This window comes from Cervus elaphus, chromosome 12 (assembly GCF_910594005.1).
Source record: "Cervus elaphus chromosome 12, mCerEla1.1, whole genome shotgun sequence".
Classification (NCBI taxonomy): Eukaryota; Metazoa; Chordata; class Mammalia; order Artiodactyla; family Cervidae; genus Cervus; species Cervus elaphus.
Genome location: NC_057826.1, coordinates 86,783,815 through 86,805,052, shown reverse-complemented (window position 1 = coordinate 86,805,052; position 21,238 = coordinate 86,783,815). Strand labels below are relative to the sequence as shown.

The 21,238-nt window shown below is 38.6% G+C and overlaps 2 protein-coding genes and 1 non-coding gene across 6 annotated transcripts in view; 1 reads left to right on the top strand and 2 right to left on the bottom strand.

Annotated features, from left to right (window-relative positions):
- DIS3L (DIS3 like exosome 3'-5' exoribonuclease) overlaps positions 1-5,462 on the top strand; it is a 32,953-nt gene extending 27,491 nt beyond the window's left edge. Inside the window, exons 12-17 of the mRNA XM_043920173.1 lie at positions 361-894; positions 1,670-1,824; positions 1,930-2,108; positions 3,449-3,594; positions 4,594-4,768; positions 4,856-5,462. Of these exons, the coding sequence (XP_043776108.1) occupies positions 361-894; positions 1,670-1,824; positions 1,930-2,108; positions 3,449-3,594; positions 4,594-4,768; positions 4,856-5,161 (1,495 nt within the window). The 3' untranslated portion in view covers positions 5,162-5,462. The remainder of the gene's footprint in view (positions 1-360; positions 895-1,669; positions 1,825-1,929; positions 2,109-3,448; positions 3,595-4,593; positions 4,769-4,855) is intronic.
- A 1,287-nt stretch (positions 5,463-6,749) lies between these two features.
- On the bottom strand, positions 6,750-20,470 carry TIPIN (TIMELESS interacting protein). 4 transcript variants are annotated; one of them, XM_043920541.1, is made up of 8 exons: positions 20,366-20,470; positions 14,189-14,329; positions 13,994-14,072; positions 13,708-13,783; positions 11,470-11,592; positions 11,180-11,243; positions 8,885-9,091; positions 6,750-7,597 (listed from the first exon to the last, which is right to left on the bottom strand). In XM_043920541.1, exons 2-8 carry the CDS (start codon positions 14,319-14,321, stop codon positions 7,389-7,391), a joined length of 891 nt encoding a protein of 296 aa, XP_043776476.1. In that variant the 5' UTR covers positions 14,322-14,329; positions 20,366-20,470; the 3' UTR covers positions 6,750-7,388. The 4 variants fall into 4 exon arrangements, with proteins under 4 accessions (XP_043776476.1, XP_043776474.1, XP_043776475.1 ...); XM_043920539.1 differs by lacking the exon at positions 20,366-20,470 and adding an exon at positions 15,022-16,041; XM_043920540.1 differs by lacking the exon at positions 20,366-20,470 and adding an exon at positions 15,022-16,041 and having other exon boundaries at positions 6,750-7,579.
- LOC122706051 lies at positions 10,629-10,764 on the bottom strand. Its single transcript, XR_006344303.1, has one exon.
- Positions 20,471-21,238: the final 768 nt, after the last annotated feature.

The window sequence follows — 21,238 nt, the reverse complement described above, 5'->3', positions numbered from 1 at the left end:
CAAGAACACTGGAGTGGGTTGCCAGTTCCTTCTCCAGTGCATGAAAGTGAAAAGTGAAAGTGAAGTCTCTCAGTCGTGTCCAACTCCTAGTGACCCCATGGACTGCAGCCTACCAGGCTCCTCCATCCATAGGATTTTCCAGGCAAGAGTACTGGAGTGGGGTGCCATTGCCTTCTCCCAGAACCTTGCCTAACCTCGTTTTAATTTTAAATATCTTTCACATTAGCAGCGGAGTGTTGGATTGAAGCCTCAGACCAGAAACCCATAGCAGCGTCATTTCTTTCGTTACATTTAGGCTCTAGTTCTGTTCATTTCAAAAAATGGTAGAATTAACAATGATGCGTGTGACTGCTTTTGCAGGTATGCTGTAAGCGTCATGTGGGAATTAGATAAGACCTCCTATGAAATTAAGAAAGTATGGTATGGCAGAACCATTATTCGATCGGCATACAAGCTGTTTTATGAAGCAGCCCAAGACTTGCTAGACGGAAACTTCAGCGTTGTGAAGGATATTCCGGAATTCAAGGACCTGGAGGAGAGGAGCAGACAAGCCAAGCTGGAGGAGTTGGTGTGGGCGATCAGGAAGCTGACAGACATAGCCCGCCACATCCGAGCCAAGCGAGACCGCTGCGGTGCCCTGGAGCTGGAAGGGGTGGAGGTCCGCATCCAGCTCGATGAGAAAAAGAACATTCACGACCTCATCCCCAAGCAACCCCTGGAAGTCCACGAGACCGTGGCTGAATGCATGATCCTGGCCAACCACTGGGTAGCCAAGAAGATCTGGGAGAGCTTCCCTCACCAAGCCTTGCTGCGCCGACACCCTCCTCCACACCAGGAGTTTTTCTCCGAACTCCGAGAGTGTGCTAAAGCAAAGGGCTTCTTCATAGATACACGGTAATTTCTCTTTTGAAGCGGCAGGAAAATGGAAGGGGTTACTGTACACTTGTGTATTTTACAGTGGATATTAAAATGTGACAGCCAGATCTTTGACCAAAAAGGGAAAACTTCTTGCCTTTTCTTCATTTACTATAATGTAGGTAAAGAGGCGTCCTTTTTTCTTTTTGGCTGCCCGGCATGACTTGGGGGATTTTAGTTCCCCAACCAGGAATTGAAGCATGTAGTTTTAACCACTGGGCCACCAGGGGAGTCCTTGGCTCAGTAATTCTTGATTTAAAAAAAGAAAAAGTTCATTTATTGACCTATACAGGATGTTTAAGGTTAAGGGCGTTAGGAATTTAGTTCGAAAGGTACCTGGCCACCCACTGTGTGCTGAGCGTGAACTTCACCTCATAGGTTCAGCACATTATTCTTCACTACTTGAGAAAAGTAGTGGAGGGAATTCCCTGGTGATCCGGTGGTTAGGACTTGGCACTTTCAGTGTGGTGGCCCAGGTTCAATTTCTGGTTGGGGAACTAAGATCCTGTAAGCCGTGCAGTGTGGCAAAAACAGAAAACAATGTTATTTGAATTCTGAAATATTCTTTATTTAAATCTCAAAAGCAAGTTAGATCTCTGTAGTTGAAAAAAGTTGCTTCTCTGAAGTGTGTCCCAAATAAATTTAACTATGGGCAGATGAGCATATTCAGTTGGTGAATAAAGGGTTCCCCTCAAGTGTTGACTTGTTAATTATTGCTGGGGGCCAAAGAAGAATTTTTCCATTTTTTTGTCAGGTCCAATAAAGCACTGGCTGATTCTCTGGATAATGCAAATGACCCCAACGATCCTATCGTCAACAAGTTACTTCGATCAATGGCTACACAGGCCATGTCTAACGCTCTGTATTTTTCCACTGGATCATGTGCCGAGGAAGAGTTCCATCATTATGGTGAATGGTTACAGTTTTCTTCTGTTGTGGCCAAAGCCTTGAGCAAACTTTAAAAAAGTTTTTTGTTGTTGTTGTTTATTTTGATTTTTTGGTTTATTTTTTAAGGTCTTGCATTAGATAAATATACTCACTTTACCTCTCCAATAAGAAGATACTCAGATATTATAGTACATCGATTACTAATGGCAGCCATTTCAAAAGATAAGAAAATGGAAATTAAGGAAAATTTATTCAGCAACAAAGATCTTGAGGAGTTATGCAGACATATCAACAACAGAAATCGAGTAAGGGGGGGGTTTAATTCTCTTACCCATCATCTCCTTTGCTAACAGAATATCAGCTTTATTGTGCAGTGGAATGAAGTACCGTATATTCCAGCAAATTAAACTCCAGAATTATTCCAATCATTGAGAAAGATGAAAAATCATAACGTTTGTTGAGTAGCTCTCAATACATTTACAAATGTTCTAAAATACTTAATGAGGATTTATGAGATTCAACCAGTCAGATTTTTTCCCCCAAAGTGTAGAAATGTGAAAGATTGTCTATCATCTTACTACCCAAAGATAATAACAATTCTAGACAATGCTTTTTATTTATAAAAATATCCAATCATACCTGCTGTTTGAAGTAGGCCTTTTTTCACTTGTTATTGATAGCACACCATATCAATATAGTTACATCATTATTTTAGAAACTACTTTGTATTTTATTTCAAACTGTGGCTATTGACCATGTTATACAGCTTAGATAGAACTAGACCATTTGGTGATACATCGGATTGGAAACTACCTAAATGTTTAATATCATCTGTATCCAGTTGGAACACTAGTTTGATACTATACAATCTTATAGCCACTACTACTCATGTTGGTTTCAACTAAAAATTCAGCTCCTCAGTTGCACTAGCCACATTCCACATGCTTAATAGACATGTGTGGCTAGTGGCTACCTATGGGACAACACAGATACAGAATGTTTCCATCCTTTCAGAAAGTTTGGTTAGGCAGCAGTGTTCCTGGCAATCTAGTTTACAACCATCTTAGTGTATACATTTTTATAGACTTCTCACATTTTGCCTGGATAAATTCCTGACAATAATGAATTACTGAATCAAAAGGGGTACACAAAACTTTCAGCTTTTGTTTTTAACTGGAAGACAATTGCTTTACAGTTTATAGTGAAATAAATCAGATAAATAAATCTGCCATACATCAACACAAATCAGGCATAATTAAAACTTTCATACCTATTACTAAATTGCCCTCCAGAATATAGTTCCAATTTGCACTTCCATCAGCAGGATTTTGTAGGACAGACTTGAAAAATACAGGTAAGACATAGACGTGGGTACTTTTCCTCTTCTTGAGTGAACTATAAACAGCTTTTAAATAACAAACAAGTAGTTTTCTTTAAAGAATTAATTTTCTAAGACATTTTTGAGGGCTTGACTAAAGGGTCCTACAAAATTGATTTAATTAATAATAGAGAATATTTGTATTAATAGTTTTCTAGAACCTAGCCTTTTTAAAAGACATTGTTTCTTTGGGAATATGAATCACATGTTTCTTCCGGGGTGTCAAGAATCCATCATCATGTTTGGGGGTTGTGTTTCTTCTTACAGGCAGCACAACATTCTCAGAAGCAGTCTACTGAGCTCTTCCAATGCATGTATTTTAAAGACAAAGACCCCGAAACTGAAGAGCGTTGCATATCAGATGGGGTCATTTATTCAATTAGGACAAATGGTGTGCTTGTGTTTATACCAAGGTATGTTATTTCTAACACAAAAGTTGTTATGAAGTCATAGTTAACCTTAAAGTATAGACACAGTATAGAAATGGTAGGTTCGATCCCTAGGTTGGGAAGATCCTTTGGAGAAGGGAAAGGCTACCCACTCCAGTATTCTGGCCTGGAGAATTCCATGGACTGTATAGTCCACGGGGTCACAGAGTCGGACACAACTGAATGACTTTCCCTTTATAGAAATGGCACATTAGATATCATTCTTTAAAGCACTTACTTTAGCAACTGTTTTGAAGTTACCATATGTACATAATGTAATATATAATTCATTGAAAGAAAGTGAAAGTGAAGTTACTCAGTCGTGTCCGACTCTTTGCGACCCCATGGACTGTAGCCCACCAGGCTCCTCCGTCCATGGGATTCTCCAGGCAAGAATACTGCAGTGGGTTGCCATTTCCTTCTCCAGGGGATCTTCCCGACCCAGGGATCAAATGCAGGTCTCCCGCACCGCAGGCAGATGCTTTAACGCTTTATATAATTCATTATATAAGTATAAAAAAAGAGATCCCTGGTAGCTCAGATGGTAAAGAAATCTGCCTGCAATGCAGGAGACCTGGGTTCAATTCCTGAGTCAGGAAGATCCCCTAGAGAAGGGAATGGCAAACCACTCTAGTATTCTTGCCTGGAAAATCCCATGAACAGAGGAGCCCGGCAGGCTACAGTCCATGGGGTCACAAAAAGTTGGACACAACTGAGCGACTAACACTTTCACTCACTTCTGTGTAAGTCGGCAGATAGTTTTATTTTTTCTTTAGCAAAACATTTTGTTTTCATCTGCTCAGTGAAGTAGATATTTAGAGGTAAATCAGATGTAAAGTTCTTTTTCTGCTGGCTTTGTTTGTTTTTGGAAGTTTTTTTTTGTTGTTTTGAAGCTGTAAGAAAAACTAGCGTTCTAGGTAAGTATACAAGATCTGCATACTAAAGAATATACATCTCTGAATTTTTATTCTAACAATAATTCAGGTTTGGGATTAAAGGTGCTGCTTATTTAAGAAATAAAGATGGTTTGGTGATCTCATGTGGCCCAGATGGCCATTCTGAATGGAAACCAGGATCCCTTCAACGCTTTCAAAACAAAATCACCTCTACCACAACAGGAGGGGAATCTGTTACGTTCCATTTGTTTGACCATGTAACAGTAAGTCTGTATTTACATTAAGCATTGCTTTCCATGCAACAAGCAAAGACTGTGACTTAGTAATATGCATTTTTTCCTCTATGATAGGTGAGAATATCTGTACAGACCTCACGTTGCCATTCTGATACAATACGGCTTGAAATAATAAGCAGTAAACCACACATGACACCAGATACAGAACTTTTTCAGCAGAGTTCCCTCTTGCTAAAGAGTGATTTAGTGAAAGAAGTAACTAGATCTGTGGAGGAGGCTCAGCTTGCTCAAGAAGTCGAAGTAAACATCACTGAAGATTATCAAAAATACTGCCAAACAAAGGGAAGAAGCCTGTACACACTTTTAGAGGAAATAAGAGACCTAGCTCTCCTGGATGTTTCCAACAGTTATGGCATATGAAACTCTTCTGACTTCATTAAAGGAGAACTTTGTCTTACGTGAATGTTTTACCTTCTTTTAAACATCAAGGTAAAATTTTCTGTGCCCTTCAGTGCCACCCAATCCCTGAATGGCGGGGGCGGGGGCGAGATTGGGTAGATATTTCACGTATTTGTGAAATGTTTTCTTATCACTAAGTTGCATTAAAGTTCAATTAGGTCATTATGGAAAGTGGTTTTTCAGAGATACTGGATCACTGAATCCTGGCTCTGCAAAACAGGTTGCCAGTCTTGTTAATAAACCCAGAATTGACTTTTGGCTAGCTTGTCTCAAATCAGTTCTTTTATTGCATTAATTTTCCAGTAATTTCTACACTGGGCCATTTGGGTCACAGGTCCCTCTGACATCTGCCAGATTCACTTTTCAGTTTCCTTCAGATAATAAGACTCAGTCCTGTCCACGTGTCCACTTTAAAACCCTTGACTTTATATTTGACTCAGTCTCCCCTGCTGTCCCCAGCACCAGTTGGGGTTGGGGCATAGGGAGTGGGATGGGATGCACAGGGTAAGGTCTGTTCTCTCACACCTCCCTTCCATCCTCTCACTGAGCTGAGTACTCCTTAGATGAGTTGCCCAGGCCTTGCCCTTGCTGGAGACTTATTACTTAGCACCATCACTCTGCCAGCCTACCCCTCTCCCCAGAAGCAACCTTCCCATGTCCTAGGTTGTAACGACTAGCTTTGCCTTGCCCTCTCCCTCGTGGGAATCTCCTAAGAACCAGACAAACCTTTAAAACTTGATTCTCAACGTAGTACTGTTTGTAATTACCCCTCCACCAAGTTGATAAACTGAGGCTGGAAAAACTCCAATTAGGTCTTCCCACCAAGTGCCTCTAACACTTCAGCCTCATATCCACCATTCCCAAATCTCTTATTTCCTAGATTTTCATTTCTATATTATTGCACATGTTCCTCCCAATCCTTGGCATCCCCACCAACGCAAGATCTCCTGTGAATCCTCCTGAGGTGCTCATGATACTTTGCAAGTTTCTCTCCAACTAACTAGTCAGTAAGGTACCAACCTTCCCTGGTGGTTCAGTGGTAAAGAATCTGCCTGCCAATACAGAAGATACGGATTTGATCCCTGGTCTGAGAAGATCCTCTGGAGAAGGAAATGGTAACCCACTACAGTACTTCCTGGAGAACCCCATGGACAGAGGAGCCTGGTGTGCCACAGTCCATGGGGTCACAAAGAGTTGGATACAACTTAGTGACTGAACAACAACAAAAAGATACCAAGGAGCGTTTGAACTTCCCTAGGACCTATGTGGCAACCCACTCCAGTGTTCTTGCCTGGAGAATCCCAGGGACGGCGGAGCCTGGTGGGCTGCCGTCTATGGGGTCTCACAGAGTCGGACACGACTGAAGTGACTTAGCAGCAGGACCTATGCAGGCCAGTCAATACATCAGCTTTTCACTGACCCTTTGAAAGTATTAAAATGATTTCTCAAAAGACATGTAAACACATATATAACAAGTGTAAACATTTTACCATAAGTATATAGTGTAGCACTAAAGAGCAGTAAGAAACTTTTATAAAGCCTCTAGGGATACTTTGTGAGATTTTTATTTAAAAAAAAAAAAGCACATTAGTATTTATTATACATATGTACATCTTAAAACACTACCCAATTTAGTACAAACAGGGCATTCAATGGAACACAAGCAGCAAAAGCTACTTATTAACTACCAATCATTTTTACAAGGTCATACTTAATATACAAATAAACACTAAGGAGAAAAATAGACAACAAAAGTTAATAAGAAACAAGTATAATTATAAATAAGGCTTCCCCAGTGGCTCAGCACTAAAGAATCTACCTGTAATACAGGAGACACTGGAGATGCAGGTTTGATCCCTGGGTTGACATCCCCTGGGGGAGGAAATGGCAACCCGCTCCAGTGATTCCTGCCTGGAAAATCCTATGGACAGAAGAACCTGGTGGGGATCCAGGGGATCCCAGTCAGACACAACTGAGCAACTGATCACATAGCATAATTAAAATAATACCAGATTTTAAACAAGAATCTGAAAATTTCACTATATAAAGATTTTCATTCAAAGCTGACAAAATGCACTGCAGAGTCATCTCAAATTTGGAAGATAGAAACTTAATAGATTTTCTCAGTTGAGGCCTATCCAACTTCAGGAACATTTCTAGATGAAGCCTTAAGTAACTACTGTACATTTTAAAAGGATTGGTCCAGTTGCGTTTTCTCTACTTTTAATTCCTCCTCTTCATTTATAGTACTGGCAGCACCATCATTATGTGGACTATCTAGAAGGTCTTTGTTAAACTCATTTGATTCTTCCTCCTTTTGCTCCTCACCCGTACTACCCTCTTCAGGTGGCTGTGTGCTGGGTGTGTTCACCAACAAGTCTGCAAGAGAAACCATTATTACTCATTATAAGCACTGGATCCAATCTTACCTAGTACAAACTTCTTCATGAGTCTAAATCAATAAAAATAAAATCTATGATCATTTTAATGTTAATTATGATTCCTTCCTTCCAAATAAAGTCATTTCTATACATGTATTATTATAAAATCCATTAAAAATGCAAGTCGAACTCAAACTTTTGAATCATAGCCAAATGCAACTGTTCCCATTCAAAAATTACAATTACTAGATAGGTTTTTTTAAAGTCAAATGTTCTTATGAGATATATAAGTGATCTATAATAAAAAATATTTAAGATACTCATTTCTACTCAGAAAATTTTAGAGTCATATATTATAAATAGAAGATGTGCCTTAAAATACTTTTTGCCAAGTAAACTTTGATAATGACAGCAAGGAAGAACTGCCATCAACAACAGTTCTATCTTCATGTATTTTTCACAAAGTAGTATAAAACATCTATTTGTTAGGTTAAAAATTAAATTCATTCTAACTGGAAAAAAACTGAAAATACCACTGAATAATTTTCACTTGAGAATTTCATTATTTTGGGTGAAACTTGTTTTATAACATGGTATCTTCACTACTATAATTCTTATTTTCCCACTTCAAAAGGAAAAACTGGATTGGAAACTGACAAAGGTAAATGTGATTATGTGTGCTTTATTCAAAAGCAATTTGCAATTATTTTTTAAATACAGCTTTACCAAACCTGATTATCCAGTTTCCAAACCCACAGTCTATTTTAAATCAGCAAATTTTAAGGCAGTTTTAAAAGAGATAAGGGAATCAATAAGAAAGCAAATATGACAGCTCACAACAGAAGTAACACAATGCAATAAAAAGCATTTTGGGACCTATTCATGTCACAGCAAATGGCTCTAAAGTCCTCAATGGGTGCAGAGTATTTTATATGTTTAGGGAATAACAAAGCAATTAATATTTTAATTATGATCATTAAGATAAAATTATATGTCACATGCTTTAGGGAGTCAGGGAAGAATATGTTTTTGAAAGATCCAGAATCAATTTTAAGTGATTATTAGAATAACTTTTTAACAGATGCTCAGCTACCCAGAAAACTATCTTGAACTTGTATTCTTTGTGGATTCCAACCAGGTCTCTCACTCACTCTCTCTCTCAAATACACATAAATTTAATATACTATACCATATTTTTCTATTCTTCGAGGTATTTTATTTGGAGGAATAGCAAAGAAGTTAAAATTTCTAACATGCCCTTGATATATGAATGGTAGCACATAAAATGCAGCATAAAATTTACCATTTCCTAGGGACTGACTGTTACTCAGTAGCTTTGCCTGTCTTCTTTCCAAGGCCAGTTGTTTATTTCTCTCAATTCTTTGTTGTTGTTCTTCTGTTAGGCTTCTACTTGACTCAGAAGCAAACTCTACACTTCCATATGAGTTTGTCAGAAAGGGATCTAATTCGGTAGCAGTTACATCATGGCCTTTATTTTCCTCTACTTCATCTGCAGTAGAAAAGAAAAAGCGTATCTGTAGTGTTAAACTAGTTAGAAAAAGAGTTTCTGCAGCTATTGACTGAAAACCAATTTAAAACAACAAGGTACCAGACGTGAAGAAACAATTTGTGAGGTATGAGAATGTCAGATGCTTGACATGCTTGACTCAAACAAGTAGAAGGAATATTTAAAGTTATTTTAAGTCAAATGGGATACTAGTTTAAAAATATGCATTAACAGAGCAAAAGTTTGTAGTTGCTAATAAAAGAATTTAAAGAATCCAACGCATAGCCTTGTTTTACATTAAAAACATTTTACTAGCTTGCTACATTGTATGATACACAGTAATTATTTTATATAGGCTATTTTTATATAGAGTAAAACCAAGATACAAAGTGAAAAAGGAAAAAGAAATTTAGAGATCTGTGGACATATTTCCAAGCTAATTTTTTTTTTAATTAAGTGCTCTCTACATTATTAGTCTTAATAAATTCTTAAAGCCCTGTACACCAGTTACTCAAAGTAGGATGTTCCTAAAATGATCCACAGGGGTATGAAAAGTAAATACTAAATTTTCCCTTTACACTTCATTTAAGAATTAAGAAAAATTTATATTTCTTCTTCTAACTTACATTTAGAAGAAGAACTGGCAGTGATAACCTATCACTTATCCTAAGCTACCTTCAAGGCAGGGTGGAGTTGAGTCCTCATTTTTTAAATTCAGCATATTATGACATATAGCTGATATTCTGATGACCCAGTTAAGCAAACTGACATACTATCTATTTTAACCAAAACAACCCTAACAAAATGCACAAGTGGTAACTTTAAAAGGTTTTTACAAAATAACAGAACATCTGTAGGTAGAAGATAACAGAAGTATAAGCAAGAAGTAAGAAGATGGCAAAGCTGACACTTCACCTTCTCTTTGTATCATTCACATTATGGAGTTTAAAAAAAAGATAACTCATCAGATCTGACAAGTGGGGAAAAAAATTCATATCACCAAGACAACCATTTGAAATATGAATTTACATTTACTCTCCTTTCCGGGGGAGGGGGGGAGATATATATATTGTACAGTGTTGTTGTTATTTAGTCACTATGTCCAACTCTTTTGTGACCCCATGGACCATAGCTCACCAGATTCCTCTGTCCATGGGATTTCCCAAGCAAGAATAGTGGTGTGGGTTGCCATTTCCTTCTCCCAACCCATGTCTCCTGCATTGGCAGGCAGATTCTTTACCACTGAGCCACCAAGGAAGCCCATTAGCACATTGTACGAAGCTCAAAAAGTTGAATGGATAAGCTAACTAAGCCAGTAGGGTGTGCTGTGGGATTCAGTTTAATAACCAATTCCTGTCACAGATCAAATCCCACGCCAACATCTCATACCATAAATTCTTACCAAATAATTAAGCCTTGGATTATTTAAATCACAATCTTTTACACCTTTAAAAGCAATTTCTAAATAACTTTTGGGTATTCTATATGGAGCCTGTATTTTCTACATCATCTATTAAAAATTTTAAAAGCAAAAAGTAAACATGTATGGAGCCATCGCACAGAAAATCTGATAACTATACAGACCCTGTCGGCAGGAACCATATGTTTTGATGTATGTGACTGCCTATGGTTGCACTGTACAACTAACAAATGCAATCAATACCAGGAACAGTCACAAAGGTCTAAATAAAGTCATATACACAAGATCTGTACTCTTGTGTGAAATGTGAAGTAGTTCAACATCAAATTATTCTAATTTCCCAGAACCACTTTTTTATAATGGGCATGTATATGAACACTGTATCTTTTCATATATTTTTATTAACAAGCACTACAAAAGATCAATGAGTCATGACCCACAGTTCACAAAAACTCATGCTCTTTGTGAACATGTAAAGATATTTTTACATCTCTTAATGGCATACCACTGTGTATTCTAGATGTATCAAGGCACCTTAATTCATTCCTATCTACTATACTGTAATTATATACTCAAAATAGACTAAGAAGTCAATCCTGTAACACTGCCGACCCCAACTAGATCCATTTATAAAAGCAAACTTTATCAAGTACATAAACCTATATTCTTACCATTATTGCTAACAAAATCTTCATGTAAAATAGGGAGATCAAGTCGAATTCGTTTTAAACAGGTCTGAAAATAAAAGACATTTTTTACATTTTTCACTTAGATTTGGGAGAAAGTGGTCACTGATTTTGTTCTTAGTTTCAAAAAAAGTTGCTCAAGTAATTACTATTAACTCTCTCCTCTCTACTAAGACTGCAAAATGAAGACCCCAAAGAGCTACTTAGCCTCAACTAAATATATCCTTATACAATTTAGCATTGTGAATGATATTCATAATAATCTCAACACCTACCTGAACTTCCTTTTTATTTCCCAGATATTCAACTCTGTCAATAAAATCTTCAAATTTCAGTTTAGGGAATAGTCTATGTGCCCAGTGCTCCATGTGTCTGATTAGGGTCTTCAAGTCCTCAGCCTGGCACATAAAAATAAAAGTGCTAAATAGAAGATTCATTCTCACAAGTGACCTTGTCAGCACATTTCAGAATTGAACAGTAGTACCAAAGTCACTGGTGTCCTTCTATATAAGGTTAATAAACTTTTAGAAGAAACTTTAAGAAGAAATGTATGTATTAAGGGCTTAGAGGACTGCAGTAGGTTTAAAACCTGCAGTAGGCTTTAAAAATCAGAGGAAAAAAGAAACCTAGTATGAAAACTTAATAAAAGTTAAAAGATAATCACATGTGTCTTTTCAGGACTATAAAGTAATACTTGAAAGTAAATTTAATAAAATATGACAAGGTTATCTTTTAGAAATAACTATACAAACTGAGAGGACCCTAAAAATCTGATACAGAGAAGAAAGCACTGAGAATCAGCTCTGTGAAAATATACTCAGAAATTCCCAGGGCAAAGTACTGAAAACTAGTAAGACAAGTGCAAACATTCTCAGACCACAATACCTCTCTACATTTGAAACTTCAATTTAACATTAAAAAAAAAAATTAACGAAAAACAAAATTTAATAAACCACAGTAATAAATGAAAAAAGTTCCAAATTCCTGATTTTACTATAAATTTTTTTTTCTTATAGAATTTTAAAATATGAAAGTAGTTAAAAGCTCTGGATCAGACTGTGTAGATTCAAATCTAAATTCTACCACTTAATAGCTGTGTGACTTCAAACAAATCACTTTATCTGTGTAATTTTTCTTCATGAATAAAATGAGATTATACACACTTCATAGGGTTGTTAGAAGAATTAAGTAATACAGGAAAAGTGCCTGACACAAAGCAAGCCTGCAAATGTCCACTATTATTGTGATGGTGGTATTTGATCTTGGTGGTATTTGAACCATAAGAAGCTCATGGTTAAAACAATCAACTCTACCAATAACTCAATATGTAATACTGAGAACATAATGTCTTATCATTCTCATTCTGATAAAGATAAAAGTTCTTTTAAAGACTCAACCACCTATGACCATCTTCCAGTTGTTGATCAGCCACCTCACAATGTCATGTTAGACCCAAGGGACAGAGAAGAGACAAACCTAAATACAGTGTAAAGTCCCAAATCATACCTGGAAAAAAGGCATCAGTGATGCAACTTTGTGAGAACACAGTAAGAATTTTCAAAGGCAAAGTATAGGAGACTAGACAAACTCAGAGTCCACCCTCACCCACTGAAGGAATACAAAATATTTACTCTTCATAAGTTTATTTATCTTAACAAAGTACTTATGAAAATGATGAAGATGTCACAAATTCAAAGCACCAGTTTATCATTACTACCTGAAAATTTCGATTAAGAGCAATGAATTAACTGAGCTGGGCACGGTTTTAAAATATCTTGACTTAGGTTTAGTTTTGTGGCAAAACAGAACACAGGCTTATATTCTTCCTTATTGTCCACTGAAACTAAGAAAATGTAATACAGGCTTTTCAGCCTCCTAGGTTTAAAATTTGGGGATTAATTTTTACTTTTGTACCTCCCAATCACCTCCAAGTATTATATGTTGTTCATCCCCCTGCTATTATTAATATCCGACCGTTCCCCTGGGAGTGAAATAGCCGCTGAATAGTTGGCCTCTGGTCACTTCCTTCTTTCCAACTCTCCTGAATGCCACACCAAAATCATGCTCATGTTGTATTAATGTTCCTCTAGCTGGTCCATGAAACAAAAGCCAAGGGTCTGCTCTTAACCACTGGGAGTGGAAGTTTAAAACTAAAACTCAGTTTCCTTCGCTACATAATGGGACCAACACCTACCCCAGATGTTGATAATTTAAGAACATATTTGAAAATCCTTCATAAATTATTACAAGGCTCTACAAAGAGATCATCTGCAAAAAAATTATATCTACACTCTACATGATGCAAAGGAAATTTTTAAATGTTCACTTGTGCAGAGATTGACAGTTCCTAAATGTCTTCAATGTCCTTTCCACATATCAGTTTCTAAAGATATGATGATGAATGACAGGATCTGTGAAACATTCTAAGATTCCTGAGAACATGACAATGGGCACACAGTCTTACCAATATTTTAAGAAACAAAGGTCTAAAATACAAATCAGACATTTCTTACCTCATGACCTTTACCTTTGAATTTTGCCTTCTCAAACATATGCCTTAATGCTGGGAGCCCTCTCTCTGAAATTAATCTGTAAATAGAAGTATTTTTAAATTTCAAGTTTTCTAAAGCCATCAAGGCCAAAGCAAGACCATAAGAAAAAAAATGTTATCTGTTAAACTGAAAAAAATGCCTTTAGAAATATCTGATCCCAAAATCATCCCAACCAAAAGCTTGTAACATAAGAGGGAAAAGATGATGGAAAGACAAGTAGAAGTGTTTAAGGAAAGAGTAAATGTACCTCTCAGCATTCAGCTTGGGTATATTCCTTTTAACGGTTCTCTTCGGAGGTACGGGAACAGACGCTCCTCTCCCTGACTCTGGTGAAACATACCAAGACTTAATATTACTTATTTAAGCCTCACTTATAAAATGTGTCATTTTGTAAGCTGACAGAGGGATAGCTGAACATGGACACCACTTTGGTGTCATGGACCTTCTTCAGGTTCAGCGCCTTCACCATCTTCTCTCTCTGGAGAGGCTGGAGGTGGGAATGGAGGAAAAGTTTCATCTTCTATATGCTCATAATCTGGTACGTCAATCAAGCCATTCTCCTGTGGTTCTACCATCTTTTCCTCTGGGGGAGAAAAGTAAAACGTTTATTCATCCAAGCAGTTTTTCTATTGCACAGTTAAGTTCCACTTGCAGCAAAATGCATGTTGTTCAGTCAGTTTAACCAATTTTCAAACTCACACATCGTGAAACAAAGTGGAGAATATAACAGTTACAGCAAAAAGAACCTAAGTTAGAAACTGGAAGAACTGAGTTCTAATGGACAGCCTACCACTAAATAACTATGGGTTTGAGCAAAACATTTTACCTTAACTGTTGAGTTTTCCCATTATAAAATGATTTTAACTTTTCAGAGGGTTTCAAACTGTGGTCCAAATGAGGTAAAACAGGCAGGGTATGAGAACCTCACTTCCACTCCAACCAGAGCTTTTTAAAATTATTACTGGGAATTCCCGGGTGGTTCAGTGGTAAGGGCTCTGGTGTTCTCACTGCCGGGGGCCTGGGTTCAATCCCTGCCCTAGGAACTAAGATCCCATAAGCTGTGCAGTGGAGCCAAAAAAGGAAAAAATAAAAATACTGTTTACATAATGGCTTTCTAGTAAAGTTTCCTTTGAAATGGAAATAATTTCTTGATTGGTAACTTGAAAGAATGCTTTTCATAGCATCTCACTTGCCCTCTCAGAAACATCTGACACTTTTGATCAGCTCCTTTTGCTGGAAGAGTATTTTTGTTGACTTCTGAAACACAGTACTCACCTGGTTTTCCTCCCTTCCTGGACATGCCTCCTGAATTTCTGAGAATTTATCTTCCTCTAACCTGGTTAATAAGTATCCAAGATTTCATTCTAGGCCCTCTTCACTCTGTTATGCACATGACTAATTTATAGATGACTCACTCATTTTTTATTTCTACACAAGCATCAAATCTGAGCCCTGAATCCTGACTTCTCATTCTACAGCTCTAAAATTTTTCAAAGGCATCTATAACTTAACATGTATAAAAGCAATCTTCTAAATTTTCCCCATTCAGTAAATGACACCAATCCAGCTACACAAGTCAGAAACCTGCAAGTCACCCTTAATACTTCATTTCCCTATCCTACTTACCCTGTCCATTTACTTCCAGATTATTCCTTGAGCCTGCCATTTCTATTTCCACAACTACTTCCTAACATTTATTGGATTACTCCTATTCATTTTGCCCTTTCACTCCATTCTACCTATTACAGCTTAACTAACCTTTGGAAACGTCAAGCTAATGACATCACCACCAGGCTTAAACACTTCAACTTTCTGCTGCTCTTAGGATAATGACAAAACTCTAAGGCCCTGCAGGGTTTAGCACCTTCCTACTTCTCTACAGACTTCACACCATCCTCTATACTTTGTCTATCCCTCAGACCTTTACAAAGGCTCTCCTCTGACTCCCCATCCCTTTCAGATCTCAACTGTCAAATCAGAAAAACCTTCCCCGATTTTCCTAAATTAAATCCTCTATAATAAGCATTCAAACTGTCAAGTAGTAGTTTCATAGCACTATGCAGACCCAATATTAGGTTCTATTTGTCTCATTATTTGATAAATGTTTGGCTCCCATAGGAGACTGTAGTTCTAAAAGGGCAATGACAAGGTGGGTCTTTGTTCTCCTCTACTGTATCCCCAAAACTGATAAACAGCTGGTGTTGGAGAAATAGTTCTTGATCTTGGCCCTCCCAACCTGAACTAGCAGAAAACCTGGGCAGCTCTACAGCCCCAAAGGAGAGCACACTTCCCAACACCTACTTCAAATATGGCCAAGAGGGAAACGGACAGGGAAGGGACTCTTGGAGGGCAAGGCTGGAACCCTGGAGGAAGAGAACAAAGTGTTGGTCCCAGAGAGGAGAACTGAAGTGACCAATTGATCTTTCTCATTTCACTGCCAGAACAAGAAGCCCAAGAATCCTCACTACCCAAATCCATGTTTTTTCCTGAATTCCGATATTGAGAGTTACTTTTCCTGAGTTCAGGTCATGGGTGGTGTAACGCTTTATCCCAACCTATCGGATCCCTGAGTTTCGGATAACAAGCGTGAGAGTTCATGAAGGAAAGGTCTCAGAAAGTTATCTCAATCTGTTCAGTTCCTGACTTTGGCCAGGGAGAGTTCTGACGGCAATGATACTGACACTTGCAACTGCCATCTAGCAGGATTAATAACTGCGACGGGCCACTAAAAAAACAAAAATAATGAAGAACAATTGTTGATGGAGGAATGAAGAATTTCACAATTTCCCCGAAACTGTAAAACTACTAGAGCCAGATGATTTCCAAAGTCTCTCCAATTCTAAATTTCCAAGACAACAAGTACATAAAAACAAAACCAAGTTATCAACCATAGATTTTCAAAACTGGAAAGGCAGTTAAAGGTAATACTGAAGTTTCTTTGGTTTTTAAGTAAAAATAGAAGATATATTTTTCATTTTCACCAAGAACATTATTGAACAACGTATTCACTGTTGTTCCACTACCTTCTGCAATTTTTAAGGCAAGTTTGTAATTCCATCTTCTCAAAACTTTTCATCTTTTTGAGGAAAGAACAGTTCCAGGTGCCTTTTACAGTCTTCCAGAGAATGGAGATTTTTTTTCCATTAAGAGAATTTTGTCACAGACCAAAATTAATGGAAATCCAAAGGTGCAATGTCTGATGGATGAATCAGAACTTCCCAGCCAAGCTGTAACAGTTTTTGCCTGATTATCAAAGAAATATGATACCAGGGAAACAAACAACCCAATCAAAAAGTGGGCAAAAGACCTAAACAGACATTTCTCCAAAGAAGACATACAGATAGGTAATAAAAACATGAAAAGATGCTCAACATCGCTCATTATTAGAGAAATGAAGATCAAAACTACAATGAGGTATCACCTCACACCAGTCAGAATGGCCCTCATCAAAAAACCCACAAACAATAAACACTGGAGAGGGTGTGGAGAAAAGGGAACCCTCTTGCTCTACTGGTGGAAAAGTAAACTGATACAGCCACTTTGGAAAATATGATTCCCCAAAAAACTGGGAGCAGAACTGACATACAACCCAGCAACCCCACTATTTGGCATATACTCTGAGGAAATCAAAACTGAAAAAGGCACGTGTACCCCAATGTCCTTTGCAGCACTATTTCCAAGAATCGGGACATGGAAGCAACCTAGATGTCCCTCAACAGGTGAACGGATAAAAGAAACAGTGATACATATTTACAATGGACTATTACTCGGTCATTAAAAGGGACACATCAGAGTCAGTTCTAATGAAGTGGATGAATCTAGAGCCTATTATACACAGTGAAGTCAGAAACAGGAAAATATAGTATATTAATGCATATATATAGAATCTAGAAAGATGGCAGTAATGTACCTATCTGCAGGGCAGCAATGGAGATGCAGACGTAGAGACAATACTTACAGACAAGGAGGGGGGCAGGAAGGAGAAGGTGGGATGAATTGAGAGAGAAACATGGAAGCATATATACTACCATATGTAAAATAGATAACCAAGAGGTATTTGTTTTATGACTCAGAGAACTCAAACTGGGGCTCTGCAACATCCTAGAGGGGTGGGAGGTGAGAGGGAGGCTCAAGACGGAGGGGACATACATATACCTACGGTTGATCATGTTGATGTATGGAAGAGGCCAACAACTATTGTGAAGCAATTACCCTTCAATTAAAAATAAATGAATTTTAAATAAATATTTTTAGAAGAAAAGAAACATGTGGTCTTGCACTCTAATTGTTTTCTGGTGACAAATTCCAGACGCTTTTTGTTAAGTGCTTTCAGCTGGTCTAACATGGAAACTGGCAGATTTCATTTTCTTGAGCTCCAAAATCACTGTGGATGGTGACTGCAGGCATGAAACTGAAAGACACTTGCTCCCTGGAAGGAAAACTATGACAAACCTAGACAGAGTATTAAAAAACAGAGATATCACTTTGCCAACAAAAGTCCATATAGTCAAAGCTATGGTTTTTCCAGCCTTCAGGTACGGACGTGAGAGTTGGACCGTAAAGAAGGCTGAGCACCGAAGAATTGATGCTTTTGAACTGTGGTGCTGGAGAAGATTCTTGAGAGTCCCTTGGACTGCAAGGAGGTCAAACCAGTCAATCCTAAAGGAATTTACCCTGAATATTCATTGGATGGACTGATGGTGAAACTAATAATTTGGCCATGTGATGCAAAGAGCCAACTCCTTGGAAAAGACCCTGATGCTGGGAAAGATTGAGGGCAAGAGGAGAAGGGGCAACAGAGGATGAAACGTCTGGATGGCATCACTGACTCAATGGACATAAGTTTGAGCAAACTCGGGGAGATACTGAAGGACAGGGAAGCTGGTCAAGCCGCAGTCCATGATGTCCCAAAGAGTAGGACAACACTTAGCTAATGAACAAATTGGGGCCAGTATTTGTTGGAATCAATCCTTTGGTTTTCCAGAAAGAGCTTTTAAGAGACGACTTCCTTTCAATCCCACCATATACACAACATCACCTTCTTTGGATGAAGACAGACCTTTGGTGTGGTTGATGGTTCACTTCCCTTACCCCAGGATCTCTTCCATCCCACATTATTGTAGTGTATCCATTTTTAATCGCCCATAACAAATTGTTTTAAAAATGGAAGTTTTCTGTTACATTTAAGTAAAGAATTGCATGCAAAAATAAGGTTAAGGTTTTTTCCACTTAACTTATGTGGAACCCAAACATCAAAGCGATGTACATAACCAAGCTGGTGCAAATTATTTTCAATGCTTGATCTGGATATCTTGAATATGTCAGCTATCTCCCATGTAGTATAATGTTGACTGTTCTCAATGTCTCGATTTATTCACTGGTTTACCAGACCATGGAGCATCATACAGTGAGAAATCTCCAGCATGAAACTTTGTAAACCACTTTTAACACTTTTGCTCAGTCACAGCACCTTCTCCATATACTGTACAAATCTTTTTTGAGTTTCAGTTGCATTTTTACCTTTCTTAAAATAATAAAGGATAATATGCCAAAAATGCTTTTTTCTTCCATCTTCAATATTAAAATGGCTACACAAAAATTCACCAATTTTGAATTTTTTTTAACGCATGCTGATATGACAGCTGTTACAATACACTGTAACAAATTTGTTTTCAATGAAGTTAAACACAACTAAGTGCTATTAGAGCCATTATAAAAAAAAAAAAAAAAAAAAACCCACCAAAAAACCTTTTGGCGAACCTAAAATAATCCAGTCTCATATCACCAAAAAGTATATTTAGCCCCATTCTGGTTAAGCCTCCTGGGAAGAAATGTGGTTCACATCTTTGAGGCCAAAAGGGAGCTATGAAAGAGGTAACAAGGTACAAACTATAGTAAGTATAACTTAGTCGAGCCTGGAGTGGGACTTGTCAGTAAACTGGTAGTGAGTATGACAGCTCCTTGCATAGTCTCTTTTTAGACACTGATGAAGCTCTCTTCACTTCCTCCTCTAGGCCTCAGAATCGCAGAGGAGTGAAGGTAACAAAGAAACTTAATATACAAATTCATTCCCACAGTCTTTGGTGTCCAACGTCCAACTTTTAAGGTATCAAAACAGAAGACCTTGTCGCCAGAAGTCCTACCAAACTGACTCCATGACCTTTGCTACCCAGGCTTAAAACCACAAAACTTCCCATCCTATTCCTCTTCTTCAACCTCCCCTCTTCCGTGCTTCCTTGTCTATCCTCTCTTTCAACCGTATTCATTCACAGGACGCCTCCTGCGTTTAGAAATCGCGGTACAGAAGCTGGAGATGTAAAAGATGTATCTGACATACGCTCCTTTCCACTAAAAGGTTTGGTTTAGAGAGTGGCAGACCCGAACGTAAACGAAGTAAAAAAAGCGGCAGCTCTGGCCCCCACCGACCTCCTCTCTGCACAGGTCGTGGCCGGTCAGGCCTCCCTTCCCTGCAGTCCTAATCAGCCCACGTCCGTCTAAGTCATGTCCGCCTGCTTCCTCTCTCCCTCCTTGCGACTGCCCAGCATGCCCGCTCCCCGGCCTGACTACCTCGACCGTCTCTTCCCTCCGTAATTCCACTCGCCCCTCGGCCCGCTCTCACCTCGCTCGGGCCGCTGCAGCCAACAGCGCAGAGTTCCGCGCGGCGGAAATAAACCGCGTTTCCCTCGAACTCTCGCGAGAAGACTCCTTGGCGTTCGGCGCCAAATCTGCGCGCACCGTGGGCGGTGCCTACCAGACCCACCTCCGCCAGGTCCCGCCCACCCATGCCTGCCCCACCTTTCCCAGGTCCGGCCCATCGCACTACTGACCTCCTCGTCGCATCCGCCTTCCTGAATTCCTCTGAGAAGTTTAACCTCCTTGCTCGTGTGATGTTCGTGTTGCTTATGCTCTATGCACTTTAGACTGTGGAAATAGATCTCAGGTTTTTTAGAAAACTGGACTGTGGATGGAATATAAAGGATAGCGGCAAACAGAATTTTGTAAGAAACTACCGATTCTTCAGATTTACTATCAGAATTCCTTGAACATGAATTCTCAGGTGGTTCAGTGGTAAGGAAGCCGCCTACCACGGGATCCCTTGGAGGAGGAAATAACAACCCACTCCCCTATTCTTGCCTGGAAAATCCCATGGACGGAGGAGCCTAGCTGGCTGGGTACTGTCTATCGGTTGGCAAAGAGTAGAACCCCACTGAGGCACTGAGCGTGCACCATGTGAATATAACTACCACAGTTGTAAGGCATTGACATAATGTCTGACCTTTTTCACGTGGGAGAAATACTAGGAATACATTTTCCTTAGCAATTGCACCAGACATGTAAAAAAAATAGCTTTCACATAGGCCATGTCATTAAAACTTTTAGAATTGTTTGGTGTTTTTAAAAGTGAATAGTGTTGAAAACACATGAGGCCATCAGTTAGAGGCAGCTGCAGATGGAATTGGAAACTCTGGCTTCAGTGTGGTCAGGTTTCTCC

Excerpts from the sequence above, each read along its gene's own strand:
- TIPIN (XM_043920539.1), bottom strand. The coding sequence starts at position 15,046 with ATGTCCAGGAAGGGAGGAAAACCAG. Across the intron at positions 11,593-13,707 it reads TCAAAGGTAAAGGTCATGAG|GCTGAGGACTTGAAGACCCT; the intron begins GTAAGAAATGTC and ends TTTATGTGCCAG. Across the intron at positions 9,092-11,179 it reads AGATTTTGTTAGCAATAATG|ATGAAGTAGAGGAAAATAAA; the intron begins GTAAGAATATAG and ends TTTCTACTGCAG.